We start from the raw sequence: 26,581 nt of genomic DNA on the forward strand, positions 1-26,581 counted from the left end.
CCAGATGAAGATGGTGGTTAAAGCAATGAACATAAGGTATGTCTCAACCCAATTTCTCCTGTAGAAGTTTCTGCACTCCCCCTTGCTTCCCCGACATCACAGAGGCTCTGTTGTAGACTTGACGGAGGATTTTGTCAGTTTCTGTGAGAGTGTTGGCATCACCTGCATCTGCAGTGGCTATGGTCAGAAGGCTCTTTTATTTCATAGTTTCCATTTACAAACCGAAGTACGATTGAAAAGTTTTCATAGCCTGTTGGGTCTCTCGTTCTGTCCACTTCCCCAACAATATGCTCTGTTACTAAGTTGCTCATTTGTTTTATTAAGTTGTTCTGGGCGTCGTGGCTCGTATAGGTTGCATTATGGGGAATGGTTGGTGCTACCTTATTTTATTTGTTTAATTTTACCCCTTTTTCTCCCCAATTTTGAGGTATCCAATTGGTAGTTACAGTCTTGTCTCATCCCTGCAACTCTTATACGGACTCGGGAGAGGCAAAGGTTGAGAGCCATGAGTCCTCCGAAACACAACCCAACCAGGCCGCACTGCTTCTTGACACAATGCCCGCTTAACCCGGAGGAAACACCGTACACCTGGCGACTGTGTCAGCATGCATGCGCCCAGCTCGTCACAGGAGTTGCTCGAGCGCGATGGGACAAGAACAACCCTGTCGGCCAAACCCTCCCCTAACACGGACGACGCTGGGCCAATTGTGAGCCGCCCCATGGGTCTCCCGGTCAAGGCCGGCTGCGACAGAGCCTGGACTCAAACCTGGATGTAAGTGGCTCTGGCCCGTGTGATTTAGCATTGCTAGCAGCTGCTGTTTAGCTGGGTGGTGGCAAGGAGGCTGGTGGCGGGACTGGGAGGGGGGCTCTGCTAGCTTCACCGTTGACAGAGACTAAGCTAGCCAAACTCTGTGGGCTAGCCACTGCATTGCCATGATCGCCAGCAACTGTAGCAGTGGTTTTGATGAGTGGATTTTCAACTGCACTTGTTGTAGGCTGGACAATAGAACGAGTCAAAATACCGAACGTTTGCAGAGCTTCTTCTGACTGGAGTGACGCTTAGAAGTCCATTTTGCCTAAATGGCACCAAAAAACGTATCCCTTTTTATTTTACCACCACAATCTGTTCTTAGGATGAAATTGAAAACTAACAACTTGTGTAGAAAGTAAACATCCGCACCTCGATGGTGCCAAGTGTGCTTCTGTCTGCATAACGAGGAAGTAGGGAAAAAATGGCAACTTTTGACTATTTCTGGTCTGGTGATCGATGACAGCAGAGTACGCTATCCAACCTTATGTAATTAGAAAGAGGAGATTATCCTGATTAGAATTGTGTCCAACTGGAGAAAATCAAAATATACACATTGCGAGATATTTGGTGAAATGTACCAGTGTCTCTCCATAGGAAAACAATGGGGGAGCTCAGCGTTCCAAGGGCAAACGGGATTTTGGGGCTAGTGTTTGATGACAACAGAGTACGCTGCCCAGCCTTACATAATTAGAAAGAGGAGATTATCATGATTAAAATGGTGTCCAATTAGAAAAAATCTAAACGTACACATTGCGAGATATTTGGCAAAATAGACAGACATACCTATATTTCCCAATAGGAAACAACCTCAGAGTTCCATGAGTCATTTTTTGTTGTTTACATTTCAACTACCAACAACATGGGCCAACAATAGCAAAGCAGGCATTGTGACGTAGAACAATAGACTGGGAATAGAATGTTCGGAAGGCGAGTTGGTGCCACGGTGCTAACTAATAGTAGCTGGCTGGTTGGAAATGCCCTAAAATAAGGCCTGTTTTTTCGTGATTACTTCAAACAGCAAAAAGCAGCAAAATACGAAATATAAAGAAATACACAATTCCCAACAGGGGATATCCCCCTGTAGTATAATTATATTGAGATGTGCTTTAGCAGAGATAGGCTTACCTCTTTCCTCTCCATAATGCTAATGCAAGCCCACACACAGTTTTATATAACACATCGATTTTGTGACGAGGCACAAATTGTCTCTTTCTGGAACACACACACCATTGCTGCCCTTCTCACCTCATGTTCTCTCTGTGTGTGCATGCGAACAACTCACATCCCTCTGCTTCTCTCAGTGTTTGGTGTGTGGGTGGAGATGTCTTTCCAGGGCTAGTGCTGAGCGCCATCATTCTACTCCCTGTTGAGAGAGAAAGAAGGGGAGAGAGAGAGATCCCAGTAAAGGAGTGCACTACACCAACGATTTCTAGCCCAACGAAACAAAAGACTATTAGTACCCTCCAAGTTTGCATGAAAATAACCTATTTGTCACTATTCGAAAGAATCTGTCATTAACCACCATCTCTGGCATCATAATAAAGGCCATGGTGTTTGCTTTGATATACATTGTTTATATGCAAATTGTCTCTTTACTCAGATCTTCAGGACATTCCAGAGGAGAGCGAAGCTACAGCAGAACCACCACGAGAGCCTGACGTGTCACACTGCTCCCCTACTCTCAAAAATAAGCCAAAGAGAACAACAGAACTGAACTTGAAATAGTCTTCCTCTTTTTACACTTAAAAGGAAGTATTATATTAATTTTCAAATACAGTATATATATCTATTTGTTTTGTGGCTTTTGCTTTACAGTACACGACCAGCGGCAATATGTGACTACGCTATTCTTTTGTGTTTCTCGCTTGGGATTATTTGGATTTATACTGCTCCCTTTTGGAATCGATGCTGGACTAATGAGGACCTATTAAAGTGGCGTGAATAACAGGAAGGGAGTTATGCAATGATGATTTTCCAAAGAAGAATATGTAGGAAATGGACAGCAAATATAACAGCAGTGAATGGATAACCAAACCTGAGGGTTTTGTCTAAGTGAATGGGACACTGCATTAATGATGGTTGGGTAGCTGCTTCTTTGCATTAGGATGTTGGATGTGGATGTGAATATAGCAGCTTGTGCTGAGACACATGGATATGCACAAACACACACCACAGACACACCACAGACACAAACGGTCATACATGCTCTCACACACACATATTTGAGTCCATTTCCATAATTAGGATGATCTAATTCTCAACGCTGTTTATGATGCTGATGATTTGTTTATTTATTCTTCCTTCCTTATTTAAGCAGGTAAGTTAAGACCTCTCATGACACAGGCCAAACATTAGAGTGACTGTATAAGAATGAGGTTGCACTGTATTTCTCTCCCCTAATTACCATGTTTTTACTTAGAAACCACATGGCAACAGCATAATGACAATTATTATTCCAAAATAACTTACTTATCCACTGATTTGTGGTTCATTTCCTGCAGGGATCACATACGTATGCTTTATATGCTCAAAGTAATGTAACTCGCTTCGTGGCACATACACTACCGTACAAAAGTTTGGAGTCACTTAGAAATGTCCTTGTTTTTGAAAGATTTTTTTTTTTTTTTTGTCCATTTTTAAAATAACATCAAATTGATCAGAAATACAATGTAGACATTGTTAATGTTGTAAATGACTATTGTAGCTGGAAATGTCAGATTTTTTTTATGGAATATCTACATAGGCGTACAGAGGCCCATTATCAGCAACTATCACTCCTGTGTTCCAATGGCACATTGTGTTAGCTAATCCAAGTTTATCATTTTAAAAGGCTAATTGACCATTAGAAAACCCTTTTGCAATTATGTTAGCACAGCTGAAAACTGTTGTTCTGCTTAAAGAAGCAATACAACTGGCCTTCTTTAGACTAGTTGAGTATCTGGAGCATCAGCATTTGTGTGTTCAATTACAGGCTCAAAATGGCCAGATACAAATAACTTTCTTCTGAAACTCGTCAGTCTATTCTTGTTCTGAGAAATGAAGGCTATTCCATGCGAGAAATTGCTAAGAAACGGAAGATCTTGTACAACGCTGTGTACTACTCCCTTCACAGAACAGTGCAAACTGGCAAGAGCAGAATAGAAAGAGGAGTGGGAGGCCCCGGTGCACAACTGAGCAAGAGGACAAGTACATTAGAGTGTCTAGTTTGAGAAACAGACGCCTCACGTTCTCAACTGGCAGCTTCATTAAATAGTACCTCCAAAACACCAGTGTCAACGTCAACAGTGAAGAGGTCGCTCTGGGATGCTGGCCTTCTAGGCAGTTACAAAGAAAAAGCCATATCTCAGACTGGCATCCCTGTGGAACGCTTTCGACACCTTGCAGAGTTCACCCCCCAACGAATTGAGGCTGTTCTGAGGGCAAAACTCAATATTAGGAAGGTGTTCCTAATGATTTGTGCACTCTGTGTATATTACTTGAGGATTCTTCGTCACAAATACCAGAAAGTGACAATTGTTAATAATTAATTTCAAGTAACTACCAGAAAGAATTATGCTATTACCATGTAGTTACTAAGTAAATACCTGGCAATAAGGGAGCATAAAATAAAGTTTTACCTAAATGGACAAAAAACCTAATCCCTATATGGTAGACTATATAAAAGAAGCAGTCAAAAAAACAGACATTGGAAGATGGAACTAAGACAATACGCCATGTAATCCATTTTGAGATGCATTGAGAGATAGGGGAAATCAACAACTTTTTGCCAACATCGGATTATAAAATGGAGTCTTCTCTATTAAGGACTAAACCAATGACATTGGGGACTGTTTTTGAACAACGGCTAGCCAAGCAACCGTTATATTTGTCTATAAATTCTTTTGAAACTAAAATGCTTTATTTGAGACTTTCTTTATTCTTGTAATTTCTTGTCATCTTAATTTGACTCATGTACCATATTTTGCTGGCTTGCATAGTGTGTATCAATCTGGCTAAAAATGACATGGGCAATGATTTGGTGTCTGTCTTTATTTGACGAGGAAACTACTATATTCAATTTATGTTTATAGAAGCCCATACTAAAGATATGAATGTCAAATCCAAATGTTGCCTTTCAAGTTATCAAAGTTAACTTGTCATATTTATGTATCAATGGCATCTATTCACTCGTTTTGACAAGTTCTGTGCTGGTGTAAAAAGGGTCTTCTTGATTTGTGCTCTTATTACAGATAGTTAGGATTATCTAGGTCCACCTCACGTGAGCCCTCTGTCAAAACAACAGGTGGTGTAGTAATGAAGACTTATTTCCACAATTTATCATGGTCCTAACACAAACTGTTATTATGATAGGTTTGTTGGCATTATGCCTATCCTAATTGGAATTAATGCCTAGGTAAACCTAACAAAGGTTTGTAACAGTTGTCATAAGCGGTCATGACTGTTTATGACATATGTATGTCATTATTATGACGGTGTTAGGTAGACCTTGTGATAAAAAAGGTTCAAAGGAAGTGTTACCAACAGTTCCTCTTACCTGAAGCATTACCACTGCATTCTGGTAATCGAATCTAGCTCTGCTATAAACTGGCACATTGTACAGACAATGTGGCTACCAAAGCTCAAATCAGACTATGACGATCCCCGTAGTACGTCAATCCAATTCTGTGGTAAAACGCAGCTGTCTGTTGGAGGGCCTTAGCTCATGTATCCCACTGTCTCACACTCTATATCTATCTAATTTAGGCTGACACCACTTCCCCAAATACCTCCCCCTAAACCCCTCACGGTGACTTGATGCCTCTACCAAAACAGGTCAAATCTATCAAACCCCAACAAACTTAACTCTCTCACCTTCTTCACCATCTCTCTTTTCCCTTTACCCTTTTTAACTTCCTGTCTCTATGCCATTTTTAAAAATGAATTCCACCGCCCATCTGTGTCCATCTCTCTTACTCTCTTTTCCACTACCTCTCTTTTTCTCTCTCACTCTATGGCTCCATCCAGAAACAGCCCTTAGTCCCTACCCACCTGTCCAATTGTCTCATCTCCATGAGGAGTTGTTTACGGACAGGTTCTATCTCACTCTCTTAGCCATCTCTTCGTTTCTCTTTCTCCCTCCCCCTTCCTTCTTTCCACAGTCTAAACCTGGACACTGTTGACCACATGACTTGTATTCTCTCCTTTCTCTAAACCTCTTACTCTTGTCCACTACCTCTCTCTTTCTTTTTAGCTATATATACAGTATATCTCACTCCCTTCTCCATCTCTTTTTGTTTCTCTCTATCCCTCCCTCCCTAATGCTGGGGACAATGTCAGCCAAGTAACATGTATAAATATCCCCATTGGGGGACATAGTTGGCATAGTGGGCGCCTCTCTATGGCCCGCCTGCACCCCATTCATCATTGGAATTGACCAACATTGGGGATGCCTTGGCACTGTAAGCCCCGACAAGCTCTGGTGGTCTGGGAGAGAAGCAGGGGGAGTGGTGTTACCGGGAAGCTGTACTGTGGCCCCTTCTTCAAGCTTTCTCCATGTCTCTCTCTATTTTTCTCTCGCGCTTAAATAATTGCCTGATTATGGTATTCTTAACGTTTTAGGTAGGTCACAGTACAACCAAACTGGCTTAAATTGTTCTTACATTTAACAACTGTGGTAACTATTAGAAAAGTACATGAAACCTTGGATTTGACCTCCAGAACTAAGGCCTGGATTCAATCAGATCAAGCGCTAACTGGCGATAGCCGACACTCGCATAGCTTATGTTCTGGCGGGGTGTCAGAGCTGTAACTTCATTGGAGCTGTCAAATCGGTGAGCAGCTGCTCTTGATCATTGTCACGAAGCCACACCCGTCCCACTCACGTTAGAAGTTCAGAACGAGAAAGTGTAGGCTATATAGAAATAACAAGGTTCAAATTGAAAATCATTCAACAAAATAATGAGGATTTCTATCAGCCTAATCGAGGTGTAGGTTACATCTCACATTCCTGTGTTCGAACTTGTAAACAAGGCTGCATGGGATTTATTTTAATGCGAGTCCGTGCAGCCAATGGCAATGTCTGCTTTAGGTATAATGTTGGGAGCTGCTTGTGGATTTGACAGCTCGCAGTTCCGGCACCATCAAAACATCAGCTATGCGGATGTCGGCTAAAGTGGATCTGATTGAATCGGATCTTAAGTGTTGTTGACTTTTGTACCTTGCTCTAACCCCTTTAACCTAACATTAGCTAACCTTAACTAACCTAACGTAAACTTGCTAGGCGTCTCTCTTTCAGTCACTCTGTATCTTTGTCTGTCAAGTTGATGTTTAAGAGAATTGGAGTTTGCAGTAGTGGTGTCAGGCACATGAGCAGGTGTTGCTGTTGTAAAAGAGTTATGAAGTAGTATAAGTTAATGATCTCTTAATATTTACTATGCCATGATTCTTTGGCGTAAGCTGTTGAGATGTGCTTTCTCCTTGTTAGCATGTTTAGCATTTCATGTCCAAATGATCGCAAATTGTCTCAAATTAATTGTCTACCTCAAAGTTACTTTTTAAGATGATTTGGACATGAAATGCAAAACATGCTTATATCGTGGATATTGACTTGTATTGGTATTTGGACAAAAATGCACAAAAGTTATTCTTTGGAGACAGCGGCTAGTAAAAACTAAAGGATAGATTGCTGCCTTACCTTGTCAATAGACTCCTTACAGGGTAAGGAACCCAATATGTAATTTTGTAGTTTGGATGATTAATAAGGAAAATTACTACTGTTGTTTAGTTGCCGAGGTTGTCATTTCAAACCCTGAAGCTAATATTTTCAACATTTAAGTGGTGCCCAAAGCTATGGTATGGGGGATTCCTGATTTATTATGGTAGTGCTCACTCCCCACACTACCCTGCACTCCTAGACCCCTCTGTAATTTGAACCCTGTGTGTGTGTGCGGTGTGCATGTGTGGAGGACAGAAATAGAACTGTCTCTTTTGTTTTATGACAGCATCTGCCTAATCCTCTATGCCCTGCTCATTGTCCTTCTCTCTCTCTCCCACCACCTTTGTTTTTATTACTAAAAGCCCACCACCTTTGTTTTTATTACTAAAAGCCCACCACCTTTTGTTTTTATTACTAAAAGCCCACCACCTTAGTTTTTATTACGAAAAGCCCACCACCTTAGTTTTTATTACGAAAAGCCCACCACCTTAGTTTTTATTACGAAAAGCCCACCACCTTAGTTTTTATTACGAAAAGCCCACCACCTTAGTTTTTATTACGAAAAGCCCACACAGCAGGAAACATACAATATATGTCAATTATGGCAAAGAATATGAAAGCTGACACAGGAAGACAGAAGGAAATGGATGCGAACAGGCTTTCTATCTGCCGGTAGAAGTTGTCCGTATGCACAGATCTAGAATCAGCATGCGTTCCCCAAACCTGACCTTAACCATTAGGGGGAACAACGCAACATCAAGGTAAGCTCATCCTACTTTGCTTTATTATAGAGAGGAAGGCTCAGTAGATACATTTAAAGAACTGACCTTTAAAGGATTGAGTTGGGTGGAGCCAGTAGGCTAGAATGGGAGGGGCATGTTTGTGGGTGTGGTCATCTACTCTTTGGGATATATATGTTCTCTTTCTATCCCAGAGTTTGGTCTCTCTTCTGCTCTTTCTCCCTCCCTCCTTCTCTCTCTGTCTCTCCTATTCCACTGACTTGACAGGGCCGTCCCGCACCCTTTATCCTTCTTTTCCCTCCTTTTCTCGGTCAAAAAGCCCAAAAGACCTTCATAAAAATGGAGGCAGTCAAGAAGAAGATGCTTATGTTAAAGCTGGATAAGGAGAACGCTCTGGACGCGGCAGAACAGGCCGATACCGACAAGAAGGCAGCCGAGGAGAGGAGCAAGCAGGTGGGCCAACCACATCACAGAGAGTGGGGGGATCCTCTATCATGGATGAGGACATGGGCACCTTGGGCAATCAAATAGGCAACTGTAGGTTACTACTACCCCCAGGGAGCAAAACTGGTTGCAATGATGTCATTCTGTCATTTTTCTACGTCATGGTCAGGTTGTATAGCTATTGTACCGACTTTAAGGACTTTTCAGATGTATTTTTTAGTGACCAGAAAAAGATGTGTGGGTGTGTCACACATGGCATCCTCGTCCCTATATATTGAACCTATTTAAACCAGGGCCCTGATTTGAATTGTCTGTACAACTGGAAATCCAATTAACCACCAAAAATGTCGTCATGATGGGGGGTGGAAGTCTCGAAAGGTGAAATGGCTTATTGGTTACCATAATGTTGCTGTGTGATTGGAAATGGTCTGCTTAGATACAACTCCTAGGCCGGTCATCGTTAAACGATAGAGTTAGAAAGTAATTGGTCAAATAGATGTGACATTTTTTACCGATATTGTAATATAATGGTTAGTGAAGGAATCATCTCACTTGCTTTTCTAGATGTGTTTGTAACAGATTTATTATATTTTCTTTATTTTTTAAAATATAACATTTTGAAGGGTTTTGTTTTACATTCATTTTATTCTTCTTGAAAATAAGGTAACAAGTTCATGACATTACTATAAATACTAGAGGTTAGAATATGGTTAAGAATAGGACAGAGTTGACAAGACTTAACAACTGAGTCCAAAGTGACCTCTGTCCCCCAAAAAATGACAACTGGAAAATTCTAAACCATGCCAAGACAATTTGAGAGAAACGTTAGACCGTATTTCTCTCATTAGCGAGGCCAGACAAGCTGTCAGTCAAGGCTGGATGGTTTAGCTAGTGATCTCTCCACAGAGAAATTGCGAAGGGCAAGACACTAGGATGGAATACGATGGTGGATCCTTTCACTGAGTGATTGTTAGGGGATGTTACCATCCAGAGCGAGTATTTATATCTAGATGTCATTGAAGTGGAACCATGGCAGGCATGTCCACCAGGCTTTAGATTACTTGTGACAAGAGGACAGGTGAGGTGGCTGCAGACATGGGTTCAAATAGTATTTGTTTTCTTTCAAATACTTTTCTAGCTTTCCTGGCACAATGGAGCCAATGGAATAGTTCCAAAAGTGTCAAACCGGTCCATTTGCCACTCCACAAAGGCTCAAGTGCAAAAATTATTTGAAAGAAGACAAATACTATTTGAACCCAGGCCTGGGTGACAGTCAAGATGCCTTGATAAATGGAGATGGACAAGGCTATGAGGCTATCAGTTAATGAATACTATTTTCACACTATTAAGCCGAGCTTAACTGTGCTGGCCTGGTTATGTATCCGCCGTAGTTGCTGGAACAGTGCTGGAAAGGTCAAGGTGAAAAGAAAATCCGCACAGTATGATTCAGGTCCACACCATAGTGTGAAAAGAGTGTACAAATCTCACCCACCCTTTCTCCATCTCTCTTTCCTCATCTTGCCCTCACTCCTTCTCTACGTCCTTCTCTCACTCTTGCTCTCTCTATCTCAGCATGAGGATGAGTTGCTGCAGATGCAGAAGAAGCTGAAGGGGACTGAGGATGAACTGGACAAATACTCTGAGGCCTTGAAGGATGCCCAGGAGAAGTTGGAGGTTGCGGACAAGAAGGCCGCAGATGTAAGTGTGTTGTGTTCTTCCAAGGTCTTACAGGTCTAGTATCAGATTACCCAACCCCATTTCCTAACCTTAAGTATTAGGAGGACGATAAAATACAGTAGCTGACCCTTGACCAGTGGTTAGGTGCAACATCTACCAACTTGTGTTAGCTCCAAGAACTGATGCCTTGGCTATTTGTTATGTTACATGGTCTTGAGTAGCAGGGATGATCCTTGTTTGACACCAGGCCGGTCACATTGGTGCCATGGCCTGGATGCTGGGGTTGCTTTGGAAACGATGCGAAGATTGAAGAGGTGGTGGAATTGGTCCAATGATCATCATCAACAGCAGAGGGTGTAGAATAGGTCTAGCTAGATGCCTTAGAAAGTCCCAAAGTTATAATAGGTTAGAGATAATAGCTTTGAACCCGGAGCGATGCAGGTTCTGTGCAGGAGACCCATTAAGGATTTACCAAGCTTGAAGGTACCAGAAGCCTCATACCTGCTCATATGACATAGTGTATGACAAAGCAAACACACTTGTGCTATGAAAACACAATCTGCTCTTACAGGGTTAGACAAGTTTAAACCACAGGAGGTTAAACCTGGTGCGTGGTGTCTCCCTTAGCTCCCATTCCTTTCATTCGCTCTGATCACCCATCTACTGCTACTGCTGTTTCATCTCCATATTCTGACCATGATATCATCCAATCGAGCTATGACTATCCCACCAACCATGCTACCATTTTAGGGACAATAAACATCGATATTCTTACTAGAGTAGCATTCGTCAAGTCTGGTCTTGGGGACCCACAGGGTGTGCAGGATTTTGTTCCAGCCCAGCACTAACACACCTGATTTAACTAATCAATAAGCCATTGAGTTGAATCAGGAGTGTTGGTGCTGGGCTGGAACAAAAGCTTGCAGACCCTGTGGGTCCAAAGGAACAGGAATGACATACACTGGAGATAGTTGCTGTTATGGTACTAGCGATAGAAACACAAGACACTAACCAACTCCAAAGACTTTTTGAGCAACAGATAATATAACCATTCAGACTTTCTGAACAACACATGACATTTGGATTCACGAGCCATAGTGACTTTACCCATACATTGCCAAAAAAGGCCTGCTTTAGTTTGGCCAAGGAGTATGTGAAAACCACAGGGCCATGCCTGTTTCTGGGATGATAATTTAGTGACAGTTTGACTGACACTTTTAGTCCCCTTTGTTGGCAGTTCATTTCGAGCAGTAACCCGCTGGAATTCAGGGTTAACTCTTGTGCTAGGAAGCTAAGATACAATTCAAAGGTTTGGTTTTCATGCGCATTTTGGATTGTGCACACAGGCTTTACTATCTGAACGCTCCCCAAAGAATGGAATAGAATATAATAGACCCTTATTGTCCATTTGCACAGATGTTATTTTTGCTGTGACAGTACCCAACCTACACAGCAGGCTGGGAGCAGCACAGGGTCAGCAACAGAGCAGAACCCCAGGAGTAGATTGGGGTTTAGGGGCTTTGCTCAAGGGCACAGTAACTATAGATGGCATGTGTGTTATTGATGCCTGCAATTCTCCAGTTGCCAGCTCACTTTTTCAAGTCAGCACTGGGATTCGAACCCGCAAACCTCCTGTTACCGACCCGCCTCTCTAACATTGAGGCTACCGCGGCTAAGACTATACTTGGGTTGCCACTCTCTATTCTTGGGTTGGCAATCTCATCCTAGTCCCCTCCCTCTTTGTAATTCTTGACTATTCTTGTGGTTTAGGTATCTTTTTCTCCAACAATTTAGGTCTCAGTAATTCTCTATTTCTCTCTCTCTCTCTGTATTTCCTCTAGTTGACTGTAATGAAGTACTTTTCTCCTGCCTTTAGATATAGAACAAACAGCAGCTGTCATCACAGTCGTTTCTCTCAATAGAGAGAATGCATGGAGTGGCCATGTTGAAATACCAGAGGGGCTTAGGTTTGTGTGCGTGTGTTTTACAGTAAATAGATATTGTGTGGTGCCTTGGAGTGATGATTACCCAATGATTTGTATGGTTTATAACAAACCAAGGTCATTACGGGTGTTATGTGCTCTTGTGTGGTCTGTCTGCCCTACACTGTCTGGACAGTTATGTGGTAAAATCATGTGTTTTTCATCTTTGCGAGCTTCAAGTCCGTATTGTGTGTGTGTGTGTGTGTGTGTGTGCCTGTGAAGACACCTTTCTTTGAATACACCTCTCTGTCTTGTCCTTGTGCATATGTGTGAATTCAAGGTATATTCGTATGAAAGGGGACCAGAGACCTATGTAAAATAATCTCTTCTCATGAGCCATCCTATATGAGGAGTGTATAGGGGATACAAAGGCCATGACCACAAGGTTATTTCCATTGAGGGGGCGGGGTGGGGTTTAGTGGTCTGAAAGGGGGACAGAATGGGGCATAACAGAAATACCAGAGGAGGGGGATGTACAGCTGGCTCATAGAAGCCAATGGGACAGACTTACTAAACAAACAAAAAAACATTAAACTTTATATACTGGATACACTCCCCTCCGTATGTATCTGGACAATGAAGCTCCATTTTTTCATTTGTCTCTATACTCCAGCATTTTGATTTGAGTTCAAATGTTTCCTATGAGGCGACAGTACAGAATGTCACCTTTTATTTTAGAGAATTTTCATACATTTGCCGTTTAGAAATGAAAGCACTTTATATATCTAGTCCCCCCATTTGAATAAGTGTTTGGACAAATTTCACTCATAGTGTATTAAAGTAGTAAAAAGTGTAGTATTTGGACCCATATTCCAGGCACGCAATGACTACATCAAGCTTGTGAAACTTGTTGGATGCATTTGCAGTTTGTTTTGGTTGTGTTTCGGATTACAGTATGTTTTGCCCAAAAAGGAACTGAATGGTAAATTTGATTGTAAACAAGAATTGAAGATGTTTCTGAACACTTCTACATTAATGTGGATGCTACCTTGATTACAGTTAATCATGAGTAATGATGATCATGCCCCCAAATTCATGAATAAAGATCATACCCCCCCAAAAAATGCTAACTTCCCCTTCTTGGTAATGGTGAGAGGTTAGCATTTTTTGTTGTAGCATCTGAACGGGATCTCACTTATCATTATTCATGATTAAATCATGATTTTTCTTAATCATGGAATTATCAGGATTAATTTAGGTGTTCAGAAACATCTTATCTACTCAATTAGAAAGAAAATGACTCCATTCACCATTCAGTTACTATTGGGCAAAACATAACCCAAAACCAACTGCAAATGCTTACAACAAGTTTGTAGTCACAAAACTTGATGTAGTTATTGTGTGCAAGAAACATGGGACCGAAGTCTATACTTTTGACCGCTTTGATACATAAGTGAATTTATCCAAATACATATGACTTCACAAGTGTGGGACCAGATACATAAAGTGCTTCATTTTTAAACGGTAAAACAGATATGCATGAAAAAATCCTCAAATAAAACATTCTGTACTGTCGCTTCATAAAACGTTTGATCTCAAATCTGAAATTCTGGAGAATAGAGTTAAATTCAACATTTTAGCTTCACTGTCCAAATACATACGGAGGGGAGTGTACTTTTGCCTGGTTACCCAAACTCCTTGCTCCAGCCAAACGGTACGCCACACCCACTAACGTTAGTTTCTTCTCCGCAATGAGTTTGGATCTGAGTACCTCCCTAGCCCTACACCGAATGCGAACACATTTGGGGCCATCTCATTGGTCCAGAAACCGATGGCTTGGGCCAGAGTAAGAACATCAGTTGTAAAGTGGCGGTTTGAAAATTTGTCATTGGCTTTGATAGTCTGGTTGGTTATAGAAGATCCAATCGCTGAAAACTTTGTTTTGTACAACACTCCTTGTGCCCTATCACCAGAAATGACTTCAATGATGTCATCCTCAGACTAAAGTACTGTATGTAGCGAACGACAAAGCAGAGGAAGAATTTAGTGTGAGTGGTCAGGTTAAGTGTACTTGACCCTTTTATCCAATTACTTCTCTTCTTAATTAATATGGATTTACCTTTAAGGTCTAGCTTATACCTTTCTTAATAACATGTATTTCTATATTATATGGACCCCCACTTTCTTTCCCCTCTACCTGGGTTCGTCCTAAATATCTCCCCCAGAATAATATAATTGTTCCATAGAGACAACTAGATTAGTGTGAAGTGATAGTGCCAAAGAGATTAGTGAAGGGCATTTGTCCATAAAGTGTAACCAGATCTCTCCAAATGTTGCTCTGCTCTCTCTTTCTGTGTGTGTGTGTGGTCCTTTTGAGTGTGCAATTATGTATGTCAGTGGAGGCTGCTGAGGGAAGGACAGCTGATAATAATGACTCGAATGGAGTCAATGGAATGGTATCGAACACATCAAAGATGTGGTTTCCATGAGGTTGATACCACTCCATTGACTCCATTCCAGCCATTATTATGAGCCGTCCTCCCCTCAGCGGCCTCTATTGGTGTGTGTGTGTCCTTTCCAGTGTCATTAAGTCTCAGAGGAGTCAGAGTTCTAAGTCGTTGGGATAAACCTTTCCTTCACCTACGTGGCCCGTCTGCCTCTCTCCACATGCTTGTGATTAGTGTCATAATAAGACACGCTAAAGGACAGTTTTATGACTGCCTGAGTATGCCTAACTCCTTACGCACTAAATCACAGGCACACAGTTTTCAGCAAGAGGGTAAAGAGCAACTCAATCTTCACACATTAAGGAGCTCTCAAAGCTCCGCTCCTTCAGCAGCGCTACTTAACCAGAGGCTAATGGCTAAAACAAATTCAACTCCTGCTGAAGGCAAAGGGTGTTTCTCAAAATGCATACTACCGTGCTCCAAGTACGCAAATTGGAGCACGGGAGGGTCAGAGTATGAGTCCAAATCAAAGTATGGTAAATGGAGCACAGAGGGCACTTCTCAAATTAATTTAGACATTTTTACCTGCCAACATACCATAGATTGCGAGCCCATAATAAGGCAATAGGGCTAACTGGATAGCTACTACTGTTATCTAGCCAGATAGCCACGAATAATTGTTAGCTAAGTACCCACGAAGAATTGACATCTATCTTGCATAATATTCGTTTTAGGTCAATTTTGCCTGTTAAACTATTTGGTTAGCTACATTATTACGATTCACATATAGTTTGCTGATAGTTATGAAGTAAAATTGTTGCTTTGTGTATATCTTGTTAAGTCTCTATTTTGATTGTCCTGGCTGGAAGATGGTTCAGTAAATGGGTAAGTCCCAAGTCCATAGGGCTAACTGGATAGCTAGCTAGCCACCAAGAATTGGTGGCTACCCAAGAAAATGTTACATATACCTTGTGTAACGGATGTGAAATGGCTAGCTAGTTAGCGGGTACACGCTAATAGCGTTTCAATCAGTTACGTCACTTGCTCTGAAACCTAGTAGTGTTTCCCCTTGTCCTGCAAGGGCCGCGGCTTTTGTGGAGCGATGGGTAACGACGCTTCGTGGGTGACTGTTGTTGATGTGTGCAGAAGGTCCCTGGTTCGCGCCCAAGTCGGGGTGAGGGGACGGTCTAAAGTTATACTGTTACATTGGTGCCGTGACCCGGATTACTGGTTGCTGCAGAAAAAGGAGGAGGTTGAAAGGGGAGTGAGTGTAACGGATGTGAAATGGCTAGCTAGTTAGCGGGTACGCGCTAATAGCGTTTCAATCAGTTACGTCACTTGCTCTGAAACCTAGAAGTAGTGTTTCCCCTTGCTCTGCAAGGGCCGCGGCTTTTGTGGAGCGATGGGTAACGACGCTTCGTGGATGACTGTTGTTGATGTGTGCAGAAGGTCCCTGGTTCGCGCCCGGGTCGGGGCGAGGGGGCGGTCTAAAGTTATACTGTTACACTTGCATAACATTAGTTTTATGTAATTTTTTCCTGTTATACTAACTTGTTAGCCACATTATTACGATTCACATATAGCTAGCTGATAATTATGAAGTATAACGTTTGCTTTGTGTATATCTTGTTTCGTATATTGTTGCCTTTGTCCTGGCTGGAAGAAGGTTCAGTGATTGGGGAGGTGAAGCATGAGGTAATACAGTAGGGCGAGTGCTTCTCAAATGTAATGTTTTATACAATGGGTGGGTTTAATCCTGAATGCTGATTGGTTAAAACCGCAATCCAGCCCGTGTCTATTCCACAAATGACCACCGGCTAAATCTATGAGTTTAAAATGCATATTTACTCTATTACATCTGACTGCGCAATCCACTGTCTCATCAGCACAGCCAGGCAATTTATAAACTTGAACTCCACTATAAAAAGCATAGATATTCATCTCACATTTCTTTTAGACTCTTTTATTTTTCAACAGCGGAGTTTTGTATAAACGTTGCTGTCTCTCTCCGACATTTGCAACATTGTTTCAAATTCTACAGCTGTCCCATAGTAATGAATGTGTCAGGATGAGACAGACAGGTAGGCAGCTTTTCTCAGCCAGTCGAAATCATGAATCAGCATAATTTTTATGGATATATACAAAGAACTATCAATAGAAAACAGGTCAAACAAAACTAAGTGCAGCTAGTTTGAAGTCTTTCCAGCTTCAGTTTGGAGCATGACAATGTGTAGCACGTTAGTATGCATATTGAGTAACACCCATTGTTTAGCATCCAGCTCCTACTAAACGCTAACACATTTTAGCATGTAGGCTACCACTACACCCTATTTCAGTATTATAACTCCTGTTAACAGTTTACAGATTGTTGCATAACTCATGCTAACTAATAATCCCTTGCTAAATGCTAATTGACCATTTCAGCATAGAAGTGGCAAAAATGTGGCTTCGGAAGAGACCAGCGATTTGTCGCAGTATTGCAGTCAAACTGCGTTTTGGCACACATATTTTTTGCCCTTTTTCGGCCAAAGCACATCATTCTTCACATCATTTACATTTTATGTCTTAATTTCAGTCATTAGATAAAATCCTGAAATAGCCAAAATGTCAATAGACTTATAGTTAACAAACGTCTAATTCGACCTACTTATACAATTACAAATTGATCATCTGGGCATAGCAATGCAGAATCAATGCGTAGCGACAGAAACTCAACGTCTATAGTTGGCTCACAGTGCCAAACGTTGTCTGGAGCGACACTTGGCGGTAACAACTGGAAGTGGACAATCAAGCCACCTACTGAAACCATTCACGAGGGAACAACAAACGTTCGTTAGGCACCAAACAGAAGAAATCAAGGAGGGGGACTACCTGGATTTGACCAATAAGAAACGCTTATTTTATTTTTCTGTTGTAATATGTTTTCAGGCGTGTGCCCTAATAAACACAATCCTGGTATTGACGGTGGATTGAGAGAGGAAGGGAGGGCCAGGAAATTATGACTACAGCAGGATTTCTCAATACTCTGCATCTCAAGGCCTGTTTGAAACATAGTCGCCTTCACAGCTGTGTTTATTCACTGAAACGAAAGAGTTCAATTCCATTCGAAATACTTATTTCAGGCATAATTTAAATATCTAGACTTGCTGCACAGGCTTGGCTAGGTGTGGCAAAAAATGTAACCAATATTTTCATAGAAAAATTATATTTATTGTATTTTAACGCATCGTTAAACCAACATTTTACAAGACAAAACGAATGTTATTGTTTTATATCACACTGAATTCACATAAATGGTTAACAAGTAGTGACTTGATGTGTGTGTGTTCTGGTGCATGTCTCGGCATCCTCCAGGTGTTGTGAAACATGAAGGAATTAAGAAACCGTCATATTCTGTGTCTGGAGGGCTTTGAAACAGGCTTCAGGTACGATGTGATGACAAGGAAAAAATGTACACATACTGTAGTCACACACGATGAACAAGTAGGCATACAATACAAAATAGCTTGTAGATAGAAGGCACACGTACAACGTTCACACACGTGTACTACATCGTGATGTAGAGATTACATTCTCATGCAGGTGAAAATTGCATTCCACTTAAATTAGACTCTAGACAGGGTATAGATAGTGTGACGTAGCAGCTTATAGACATAATGATGGCTATGTCAAACGTTCACACCATACACGAACAGACACAAACAAATACCAAATCAATTTAGATAAAATACTGGGGAAATAATCATACACGCACATTACCTGCAGCCTAGGTTGGTGTCTGTTAATAAAAGCTGAAGTTTCCCAAATATACCCCCATATATGGACTTTCTCATATGCTACCCCGGGAGTGGCTTGGAATGCGAGTGATTTTAAATAATTGTACGTCACTTTACCTGATCAGGACACGTATAACAAGGAGTGCCTTCCTGTCGAAGAGACATCGTGCGCAATGCGCTGACACGGGATCATTTTTGCTTTTCGTCTTGGGACCAACTAGTTTTAGGGGCAGACTCTGGATCAGCATTCCAGTCAATTGTCTACACTAGACTGGGTGTGGCGCAAGACGGAAGTGGGTTGAAAAGGAAAGAGAAGGGGAAACGAGCCGGCATAGTGATTTGGAGACAGGGGAGGGAGAGACTGGACCGCACATCTATTGTCAAGGCCATTTTTTATTCGTTTGTTTGAATGAGATTAAGTTAGAACCGCGCGCAATAGAAAGAAATCCCCCCCATTTTCGAAAGCGGAAGCCAATGAATTAGGTTTGCTTACTTGCCACGTCTGTAGAAAAAAAATCTTAGCTGATTATAGCAATAGGAGAACTATCTAACACAGGGTTAGGCTAATTTGATAACATTTTACGAAAGTAGACTAGACCTGTCAAATTTTTGTGCGTTATTGAGTCACTGCTGTTAGGAGGAAGAACGTATTTTCACGCCACTAATCTACTACAATCAACGTTTTTTCGTCTTGGTGGGGCGTTGTTTCTTTTTTCATTTCAGGACAACTCGAGCTGAAGTCGAAGTTCTAAGAAACGTTTTAGAGAAGGAAAAAAACTATCGAGGCTTAGCCTACGCTCGCAAACAAGACAATGTCTGGAAACAACAGCATCGACGCGGTTAAGCGAAAGATTAAAGTTTTACAGCAACAGGCAGATGAAGCCGAAGAAAGAGCAGAAATTCTTCAGAGACAGGTCGAGGTGGACAAAACATCAAGAGAACAGGTAAAAAGGATATTCAGTAATCAACATTTGTTTAGGCATTTCGACAAGATGTGCACGTCGATAGATCTACATTCGATCTACGAAGTGCGTTGATGGTGCACTTTAAAAAGAAACAATGTAGCCTGGGACTGGGTCGTGATTCATGCATTTACACCTCCGCCCTACAAGGAGCCCATTGACATGGGATTTGCCAATTCCATATAGGTACGACCGGAAGTTACTTTTCGTAGCAGGTTAGGATGGACAGTGGTAACCAACATTCTTCTGTTACTTTACCCAGCCAGGGATGGATGTGGAGGGGATGACTAAATGCTAAACAAAAATGTATAGAAAATAAACCATAATACTTTTATTTCGTAATTTATTTAAATAAAATGCACGTATTTTGTCTTAAACCTAACAGTTACAAAAACGTGACTGATACAAGTCTGAGGTAGAGCTTTTTAATTTTTTCTCCAATTTATGCTTTGGCCATGAGTATAGGATGAGTCAACAACATTATTTGGTTGTGAGTTAACGGAATATGAACATTTAAGTGAGATTTTCACTGGACAGGTACTTTAACAGAAGGATACAGAGGGGATTTGATTTAATGCCCAGGGTGAACCGAGCTAGTGTTGATTGCACTAGTTTTGGAATCAGTTTGCCTTCTGGATGTGAGCAAAGTGCCCGTTTTTGCCGATGGAAAAGTCTGTTCAAAACGAAAGTGATGTAATTATTAAGCACTTGTAGTAATGAGTTGGATTCTGTGTTTTCACATGCAAAAGTAATTCCTTTTGATAAAAACGCTTTACCTGCCTCCCCAACGAAAACTAGAACATTCTAATATTTATTTTGTGGAAAATAGGTGCACCATGCTGCCTATTTGACATCACCGTTTGATTTGAGAAGGGCGCTCCGCCTGCCACGCGTTGGCCCGATGACGTGATGGGCCATTGCCCGGTTCAACCTGGGTTAGAGTGATAGAATTCCTTCACTTACAAAGGGCAGCTGTAGGAGGAATGGATTGTGGTCATTGGAGTTAATTGCCATATTTTCTGCGCTTAATCGATATAACGAATGGCCTGTTAACTACACCTCCCTACAATGTTCCACAGTTCATGCTTGATAGAGAAATTATGTGTTGAGCTCACGGGGAAAAAACAAACTAAATGGAATTACAATAATTGAACTTGTTGGTCAATTAGTTATTTAAAAAAGCAAAAATAAACCAGAATTTCTGCATATCTCCCAGCACTAATTAAACTCTGATTGCAATGAAAGTTCTTCTGGACCATTGAGAAGGAAATTGTGACCCCATGCATTTCACCACCTCACATTACACAGAAAGCATGGTAGGTGTACAGCTAAAGAGTAGAGGGAGGCCTTTAGCTTGATATGGCTAGTCTTTCATGTGTGTCCATGTTGCTCCCCTCTTTCTCATCTGTCCATCTATGGCCATCTCTTTTCTCCTGTCATCTGTCTGTATACCTGGGTACACTGGCAAATTGTTATAGCCAGTCTAGTGACCTCTATTCAATGAAGGTTAACCATGAAAACTAACAAGAAATTGGTAGTAGGACATTTATGCGGATTGTCTTTCCCCCACAATATATTTTCATTGGAGAATACAAGGTAACAGATATTGTATGGTTGCAATGTTGTGCTACACTGAACATGACCCATGTCCTGGATGGCAGTGTTGAGGAAATTAGTGAATGAATGAATGGCCATCTGACTGGAACATTGTCTAGCCTCACACATTGGTGGACGAGGTGTGATATGATGCAATGATAAGTGCTTTGAGCTCTAGAAAAAGCACTATATAAATCCTATATGATGGCATATACAAACAATTATGTACTGTATGTTCTTAGCAGGGTTGGGGTAAATTCCATTTAAATTTGGGTAGTTTACTGACATTTAGCCCAACTCTCCCCCCTGATACAGGCTGAGGCTGAGGTTGCTTCCCTGAACCGGCGTATCCAGCTGGTTGAGGAGGAGTTGGACAGGGCCCAGGAGCGACTGGCCACTGCTCTGCAGAAACTGGAGGAGGCAGAGAAGGCTGCGGACGAAAGTGAGAGGTCAGTGGGACACATTAACGAAAAGAGGCCCACACACTGTAATGCTCCAAACACCACTGTTTAAGGAATACTTCTCCAGAGTCAGATTAACTCGTGGATACCATTTTATGTCTATGTCCAGTATGAAGAAAGTTAGTGCTAGCGCAATGACAGGAAGTCTGTCTGCTAGCATGCTTCAACATGTATTTAGTCTTGCCCACATTATGTACAACCAGGGCTTTCCCCAAGGCAACAAAGTCCGATTTGTATCTCTAACATACCCTGGTCAACTGTTGGGAATGGCTTACGCAAGTGCCGTCTGCATTCATTTACAGTGCATGTGTGAAATAGGACAAGAATAAGCACCCACTAAATTATTTATTATTATAATAAAATGCCGTATGATGCAATGGAAGCATAACTTTTTAACATTGGCTCTGTGAAGTAAGACAACATATTGAGAAAAGGGGTCTTGGCCTCGGTCGTTATGGTCTTAACCTTGTCAGTTTATCATCGTTGTTGGTCTGGAAGTGAAAGCACATAGCAACGATGGCACAGACAAAAGGGGAAACCCAGACACATCACAGGGGGTGCAAATCTGTTTAAAACTTGCCCCTGAAATATGGTGATAAGTCCAGTGGCGGGAAGTGGGACAATATGGAGCTACATGAAACTTGGCCGACAATTTCTTCACTGAAATATCGTTTTCTGTACCCTAAACTAAAATACGTCACGAACAGATTGAAATACGGTAAAAATATGTGAATACTTGCTTAAACTCGCCAATAGGATTTCACTAGCTCTTGCTTGGCTCCTCCCACCTTGCTTGTTCTGCCCGTTGTGCTTGATTTGCTCCCATTGTAAATGACGCCGATGATAAATCTTAGGTTAGTTACCAGTATCTTTGACGATTGTGTGTTCGATCTCGCTATCTCTCCACATGAGTCATTATTGGCCCAGCCAATAATGTTAATTGATTGGATGTGTGTTTTCTTTGACGCACCGTTGAGTTTCTCCCTCCGTTGTCCCTCCCAGACTGAAATGTGGTGTCACATGCTGCTCACAGTGTGAAATATTAACAGTGTGTGTTTTAGTTTGACAAATATCCAAAGTCTAATATCCAGTATTGGTGTATTACCACAAAATGGTAGGCTCTCACGTTAGGATTGGCCAAATGAATCCCTACGCGATACAATACGTATAATGTGTGCCTGTGTTGGTTCCAGGGGCATGAAGGTGATTGAGAACCGAGCCCTGAAGGATGAGGAGAAGATGGAGCTACAGGAGATCCAGCTGAAAGAGGCCAAGCACATTGCTGAGGAGGCTGATCGCAAGTACGAGGAGGTGAGCATATCACACACGGCAGAGTTCTCAGAATGAACAGAACTGCCTGCTGTGCCTGAACTAGCCTTGGATAGTTGCGCAACATTTCTGGGAAAAGGTCATTTTAGGTAATACAATACGTGTGTTAAAATTGGTACGATCATGTACACACACGCCATGCTGCTTCAGTACTACCTCATAAGCACACACGGATACAATGAGGTAACGTCCTCATCGAGAAGTGGATGAGGTTATCACATACCTTTCCTCTCACGCAAGGCTGTAAGCTCACTAGTACAGTTTTGGTCTATGTACACAATTTATATCCAAAATGGGCGTCTCTCCCCACACATACATCACCTGTACACCATCTGCGCCAATCTTGCGAACAATTGTTTCTGTCTGCAACTGGCACGAAATAGTCCTGTGTGTGTGTCTACAGGTGGCTCGTAAGCTGCTGATCATCGAGGGGGATCACGAGCGCACAGAGGAGAGGGCAGAGCTTGCTGAGGCGTGAGTTGCCACATGATTGAACTGCACAATAGTAACACACACACACACACACACACACACACACGCAGAACTACGCTGGTGGTACGTTAACACCTGTTCCACACGGCCAAAGATTATTCTGTCAAATGATTTAGATATACTGACGTTGTCCCTCTAAGGAATGTACACACACCTACTACACAGAATACTATATAACATTTAACATGTACTGCATTGTAGCACTGTTGTCCTAAACATACTGTTGTCACACAACTACTACTCATGCCGACATGCATTGAGAATTTTCACAGATTATAGTTGAACTATATTTAAACAATTCCCTGTCTACATCGTAATTATACCAGGCCAGAGTCAAATGCATTATTAGAGGTTCAAGCTGAAAAGCTGGGCCACACAATGTCATGCAGTGCCATGCCAATTGGCCACATTGGCGCTATAACAAGTTATGGGTGATGCAAACATTTAAAGGTCACGCCCCTCACCCCGTTTGAGCTAGTGTGGGTAGCATCTCAAACATATTGACCAATAAACATTCAAGTGGGCTTGACCTGGTGCATAAATGCATATATTGTAAAGCAGATGTGATTATTTGTATTGTAACAACTTGACACATGTTCATAACACTGTCAAGACTCAACATATGCAAGCACGTTCAAATCGGCCACACATATAACGGGAACATATTTATTGCTCTTGATCTGATTAAATTTTGGCACATGCTCAGGGATTTGAGTCTAGCTAACCTGCAGAGAATGGTTATCTTTGGCCGCATGGCGGCACTGTTGGACTGGAAAAAAACATTCATGCAAGTTTATTGCCTTGTTTGAGCGAGAGTCTTGGAAAACATAGCGTTTTGAAGATGTGCGTCCATATATGCTATATACCAAATTTGGTGCCAGTGATTCTGGAGAAGACATTTTGAACTAGTCAACATTAATACAAATTGTCCAAGATGCATCAAAAGCAGAGTGCATGATCTGTTTGATTTTGCGTTCTGATATTTGATAAGCATGGTAAGGAGTACAGATGTTGCAAATCGTATTGTGATCTTTCCAATTTGTCCTGATGATGGTGCTGTGGGGCCATAGCTTGAACCCTGCCATGGCAGCTTGAAGCTATATTAAAATAAAATGACTGCTGAGTTTGCACTTTTGGGACTATTCCATTGGTTTCATTTTATCAGACCAACAAAATCATACACAGCTCAAGTTTTTGAAAGCGTATGATCAGGTTCTGTATTATACCTTTCCCACCGCCGGTATCATCCCAAACCGGCCCCATCCTCACTGTTCCCACAGCCATGAGAATAAACGAGAGTATTTGCATAACAATGGTTCTGTATCCTAATGAAAAATTGATCTCCCTCTGTCTCTGTGCATGTTTCTGGGGGTCCGACCTAAATTCCACGCATGACCCCCCCCACCCTCCATAATCCCCCGCTCCGCATGTTTATGCGTGATTCCGCCCCCCTCCCTGCACTAACAGCAAAGCCAGGGCCCTGGAGGAGGAGCTGAGGGGTTTCGACCAATCTCTGAAGTCCCTGCAGGCCTCTGAAGACCAGGTAGAGAGTGTGTTTGTGTGTGTCTGTGGTGTGAATATGTATGGTGCAAATGCCTAAACTTCAGTGTGGGTGGAAACACGCTTTGGTGGTAACTTCACTGCCTTATGTTTGAAAATACATTTTACCAAGACAAATATGATTATTCATGTTCGGAATCATTCAGTGGGGTCTTTCTCCAATAAGTCATATTTCTTAACCTAATACATCTGATATTAAGCACCAAGCTCTGTTGATATAGCTTGCATGTTTCTCATAACTTTTGAGGATTCTACATTTTGTGGTTGTCTTCAAAGTTGTTTCTGCAAGTCACAATAAGCAAAACTAGCATGACACGAGCTGAATTAAATGTACTAATCTTTGAAAATATAAAGCTTGGTATACACTCAGCGCTCCTTTGACATTTCAGAGATATGCTTGTTTTTTGTGAAATCTTCTAAAAAGAACAGGAATTTATGACTATGAAAAGCGAAAACTAAAATATAAAAATATTACATGTCATGTCTCACTCTATCGATCTTACCTCTGTTTTTTTGTCCTGTGGATTTGAGAAGGATGACAAGCTCAATGGCAAAGGGAACCTGTCAGGTAGCCACTAGGTTAATTCTTGCACAGAATCCAGCCTAGCTCACGCAATGCTATTTTCCTTATTTTTGTTCTTGTTTTCCCCCCTCTGGCCTCTATTTAGTCACCCTAAATCTGGTCATCCTACAAGGGTAAAAACTCCAATAATTTATAATAGAGACCATTGGTTTTCTTAGAGGATTATTAACATATATTTACCCATTGGTCAAAATATGATTTTGATTGGACACCCTACTGTGTATGTGTGTTTGGTGAATATGCCTATTCTTCATGGTGTGTAAGATGTATGAGTGTGTTCATGCTCAACTGACTAGATGTGCTTTAGTGTAATCTACCATTGGTAGAACATCAGGCTCGAGATTTATGGATAGTGTTGGAACTATTTATCTCAATAGCTGGACAGGGAAAGTGATTTGTGTGCGTGTGAGGAGAAGAAAGAAGTAATCAGACTCGTAGCCTCCGGACAAACAGGTGGTCTTCATTGGATGACTCCAGGACTTGCCAACTTCAACCTTGCCTTCTCTTTCCTTATTTTGTCAGTTTCTACCTTGCCTCCCTTTCCCTTCCCTACTCTTTTCTTAACCTGTTTGCATGAAATCCAGTGTGTATTAAGTGACATCCTACTGCTCTAAAGTCGATGAGAGAGTTCAGGGTCATGTTTAGTAGGATTGAAACTGGGTGAAATGGGAGATGCCATCTCGACTCATCCAGTAAGAAACACTTTAGTTTTCTGTTGCAAAACGTTTTGCTAAGGTGTGCCCTACTGAACACAACTCAGAATTGACTCATGAGAACTCGAGCATGCACTACTCACATTTTTTTTATGCCCTCATAAGGACCTCCAGCCTAAAGCATGCCATTCTAATGACCGCAAACATTACTCGTATAGCTCATCTTTCGCTAGGGATGTTGCTTAAACTGATTTCCTGTTGTGACATGTGGTCTCACTTTAATATGGAGATATGGTAGTGTCAAGGGTCTGTGGTTAGCCCCATGCCTTTTCTCTGTCATAAGGCGCTCATTCTTTGTGTTCCCTAACTACTGTATCTGTGCCACACCGCCAACTCTATTTCTGTCTTCTCTCGCAATGAATTATCTTAAACCA

At 41.6% G+C, this 26,581-nt stretch overlaps 2 protein-coding genes across 18 annotated transcripts in view; both read left to right on the forward strand.

The window, feature by feature from the left end:
- Window positions 1-4,825, forward strand: part of LOC129819980 (rho guanine nucleotide exchange factor 2-like) — an 83,294-nt gene extending 78,469 nt beyond the window's left edge. For all 6 annotated transcript variants that reach the window (XM_055876726.1, XM_055876727.1, XM_055876728.1 and 3 more), the window contains one exon: window positions 2,412-4,825. In XM_055876726.1, the coding sequence (XP_055732701.1) occupies window positions 2,412-2,536 (125 nt within the window). In that variant the 3' untranslated portion in view covers window positions 2,537-4,825. The remainder of the gene's footprint in view (window positions 1-2,411) is intronic.
- Window positions 4,826-8,445: 3,620 nt separating this feature from the next.
- The window catches only part of LOC129819981 (tropomyosin alpha-3 chain), a 32,220-nt gene continuing 14,084 nt past the window's right edge, over window positions 8,446-26,581 (forward strand). For 2 of the 12 annotated variants that reach the window (XM_055876733.1, XM_055876740.1), the window contains exons 1-5: window positions 8,446-8,698; window positions 10,262-10,387; window positions 21,385-21,518; window positions 22,724-22,841; window positions 23,263-23,333. In XM_055876733.1, coding sequence (XP_055732708.1) covers window positions 8,585-8,698; window positions 10,262-10,387; window positions 21,385-21,518; window positions 22,724-22,841; window positions 23,263-23,333 — 563 coding nt within the window. In that variant the 5' untranslated portion in view covers window positions 8,446-8,584. Of the gene's footprint in view, window positions 8,699-10,261; window positions 10,388-18,704; window positions 19,456-21,384; window positions 21,519-22,723; window positions 22,842-23,262; window positions 23,334-24,818; window positions 24,895-26,581 lie in introns of those variants that run through there. The other 10 variants (XM_055876732.1, XM_055876737.1, XM_055876736.1 and 7 more) reach the window with 10 other exon arrangements.

This window comes from Salvelinus fontinalis, chromosome 22, assembly GCF_029448725.1.
Source record: "Salvelinus fontinalis isolate EN_2023a chromosome 22, ASM2944872v1, whole genome shotgun sequence".
Taxonomy (NCBI): Eukaryota; Metazoa; Chordata; class Actinopteri; order Salmoniformes; family Salmonidae; genus Salvelinus; species Salvelinus fontinalis.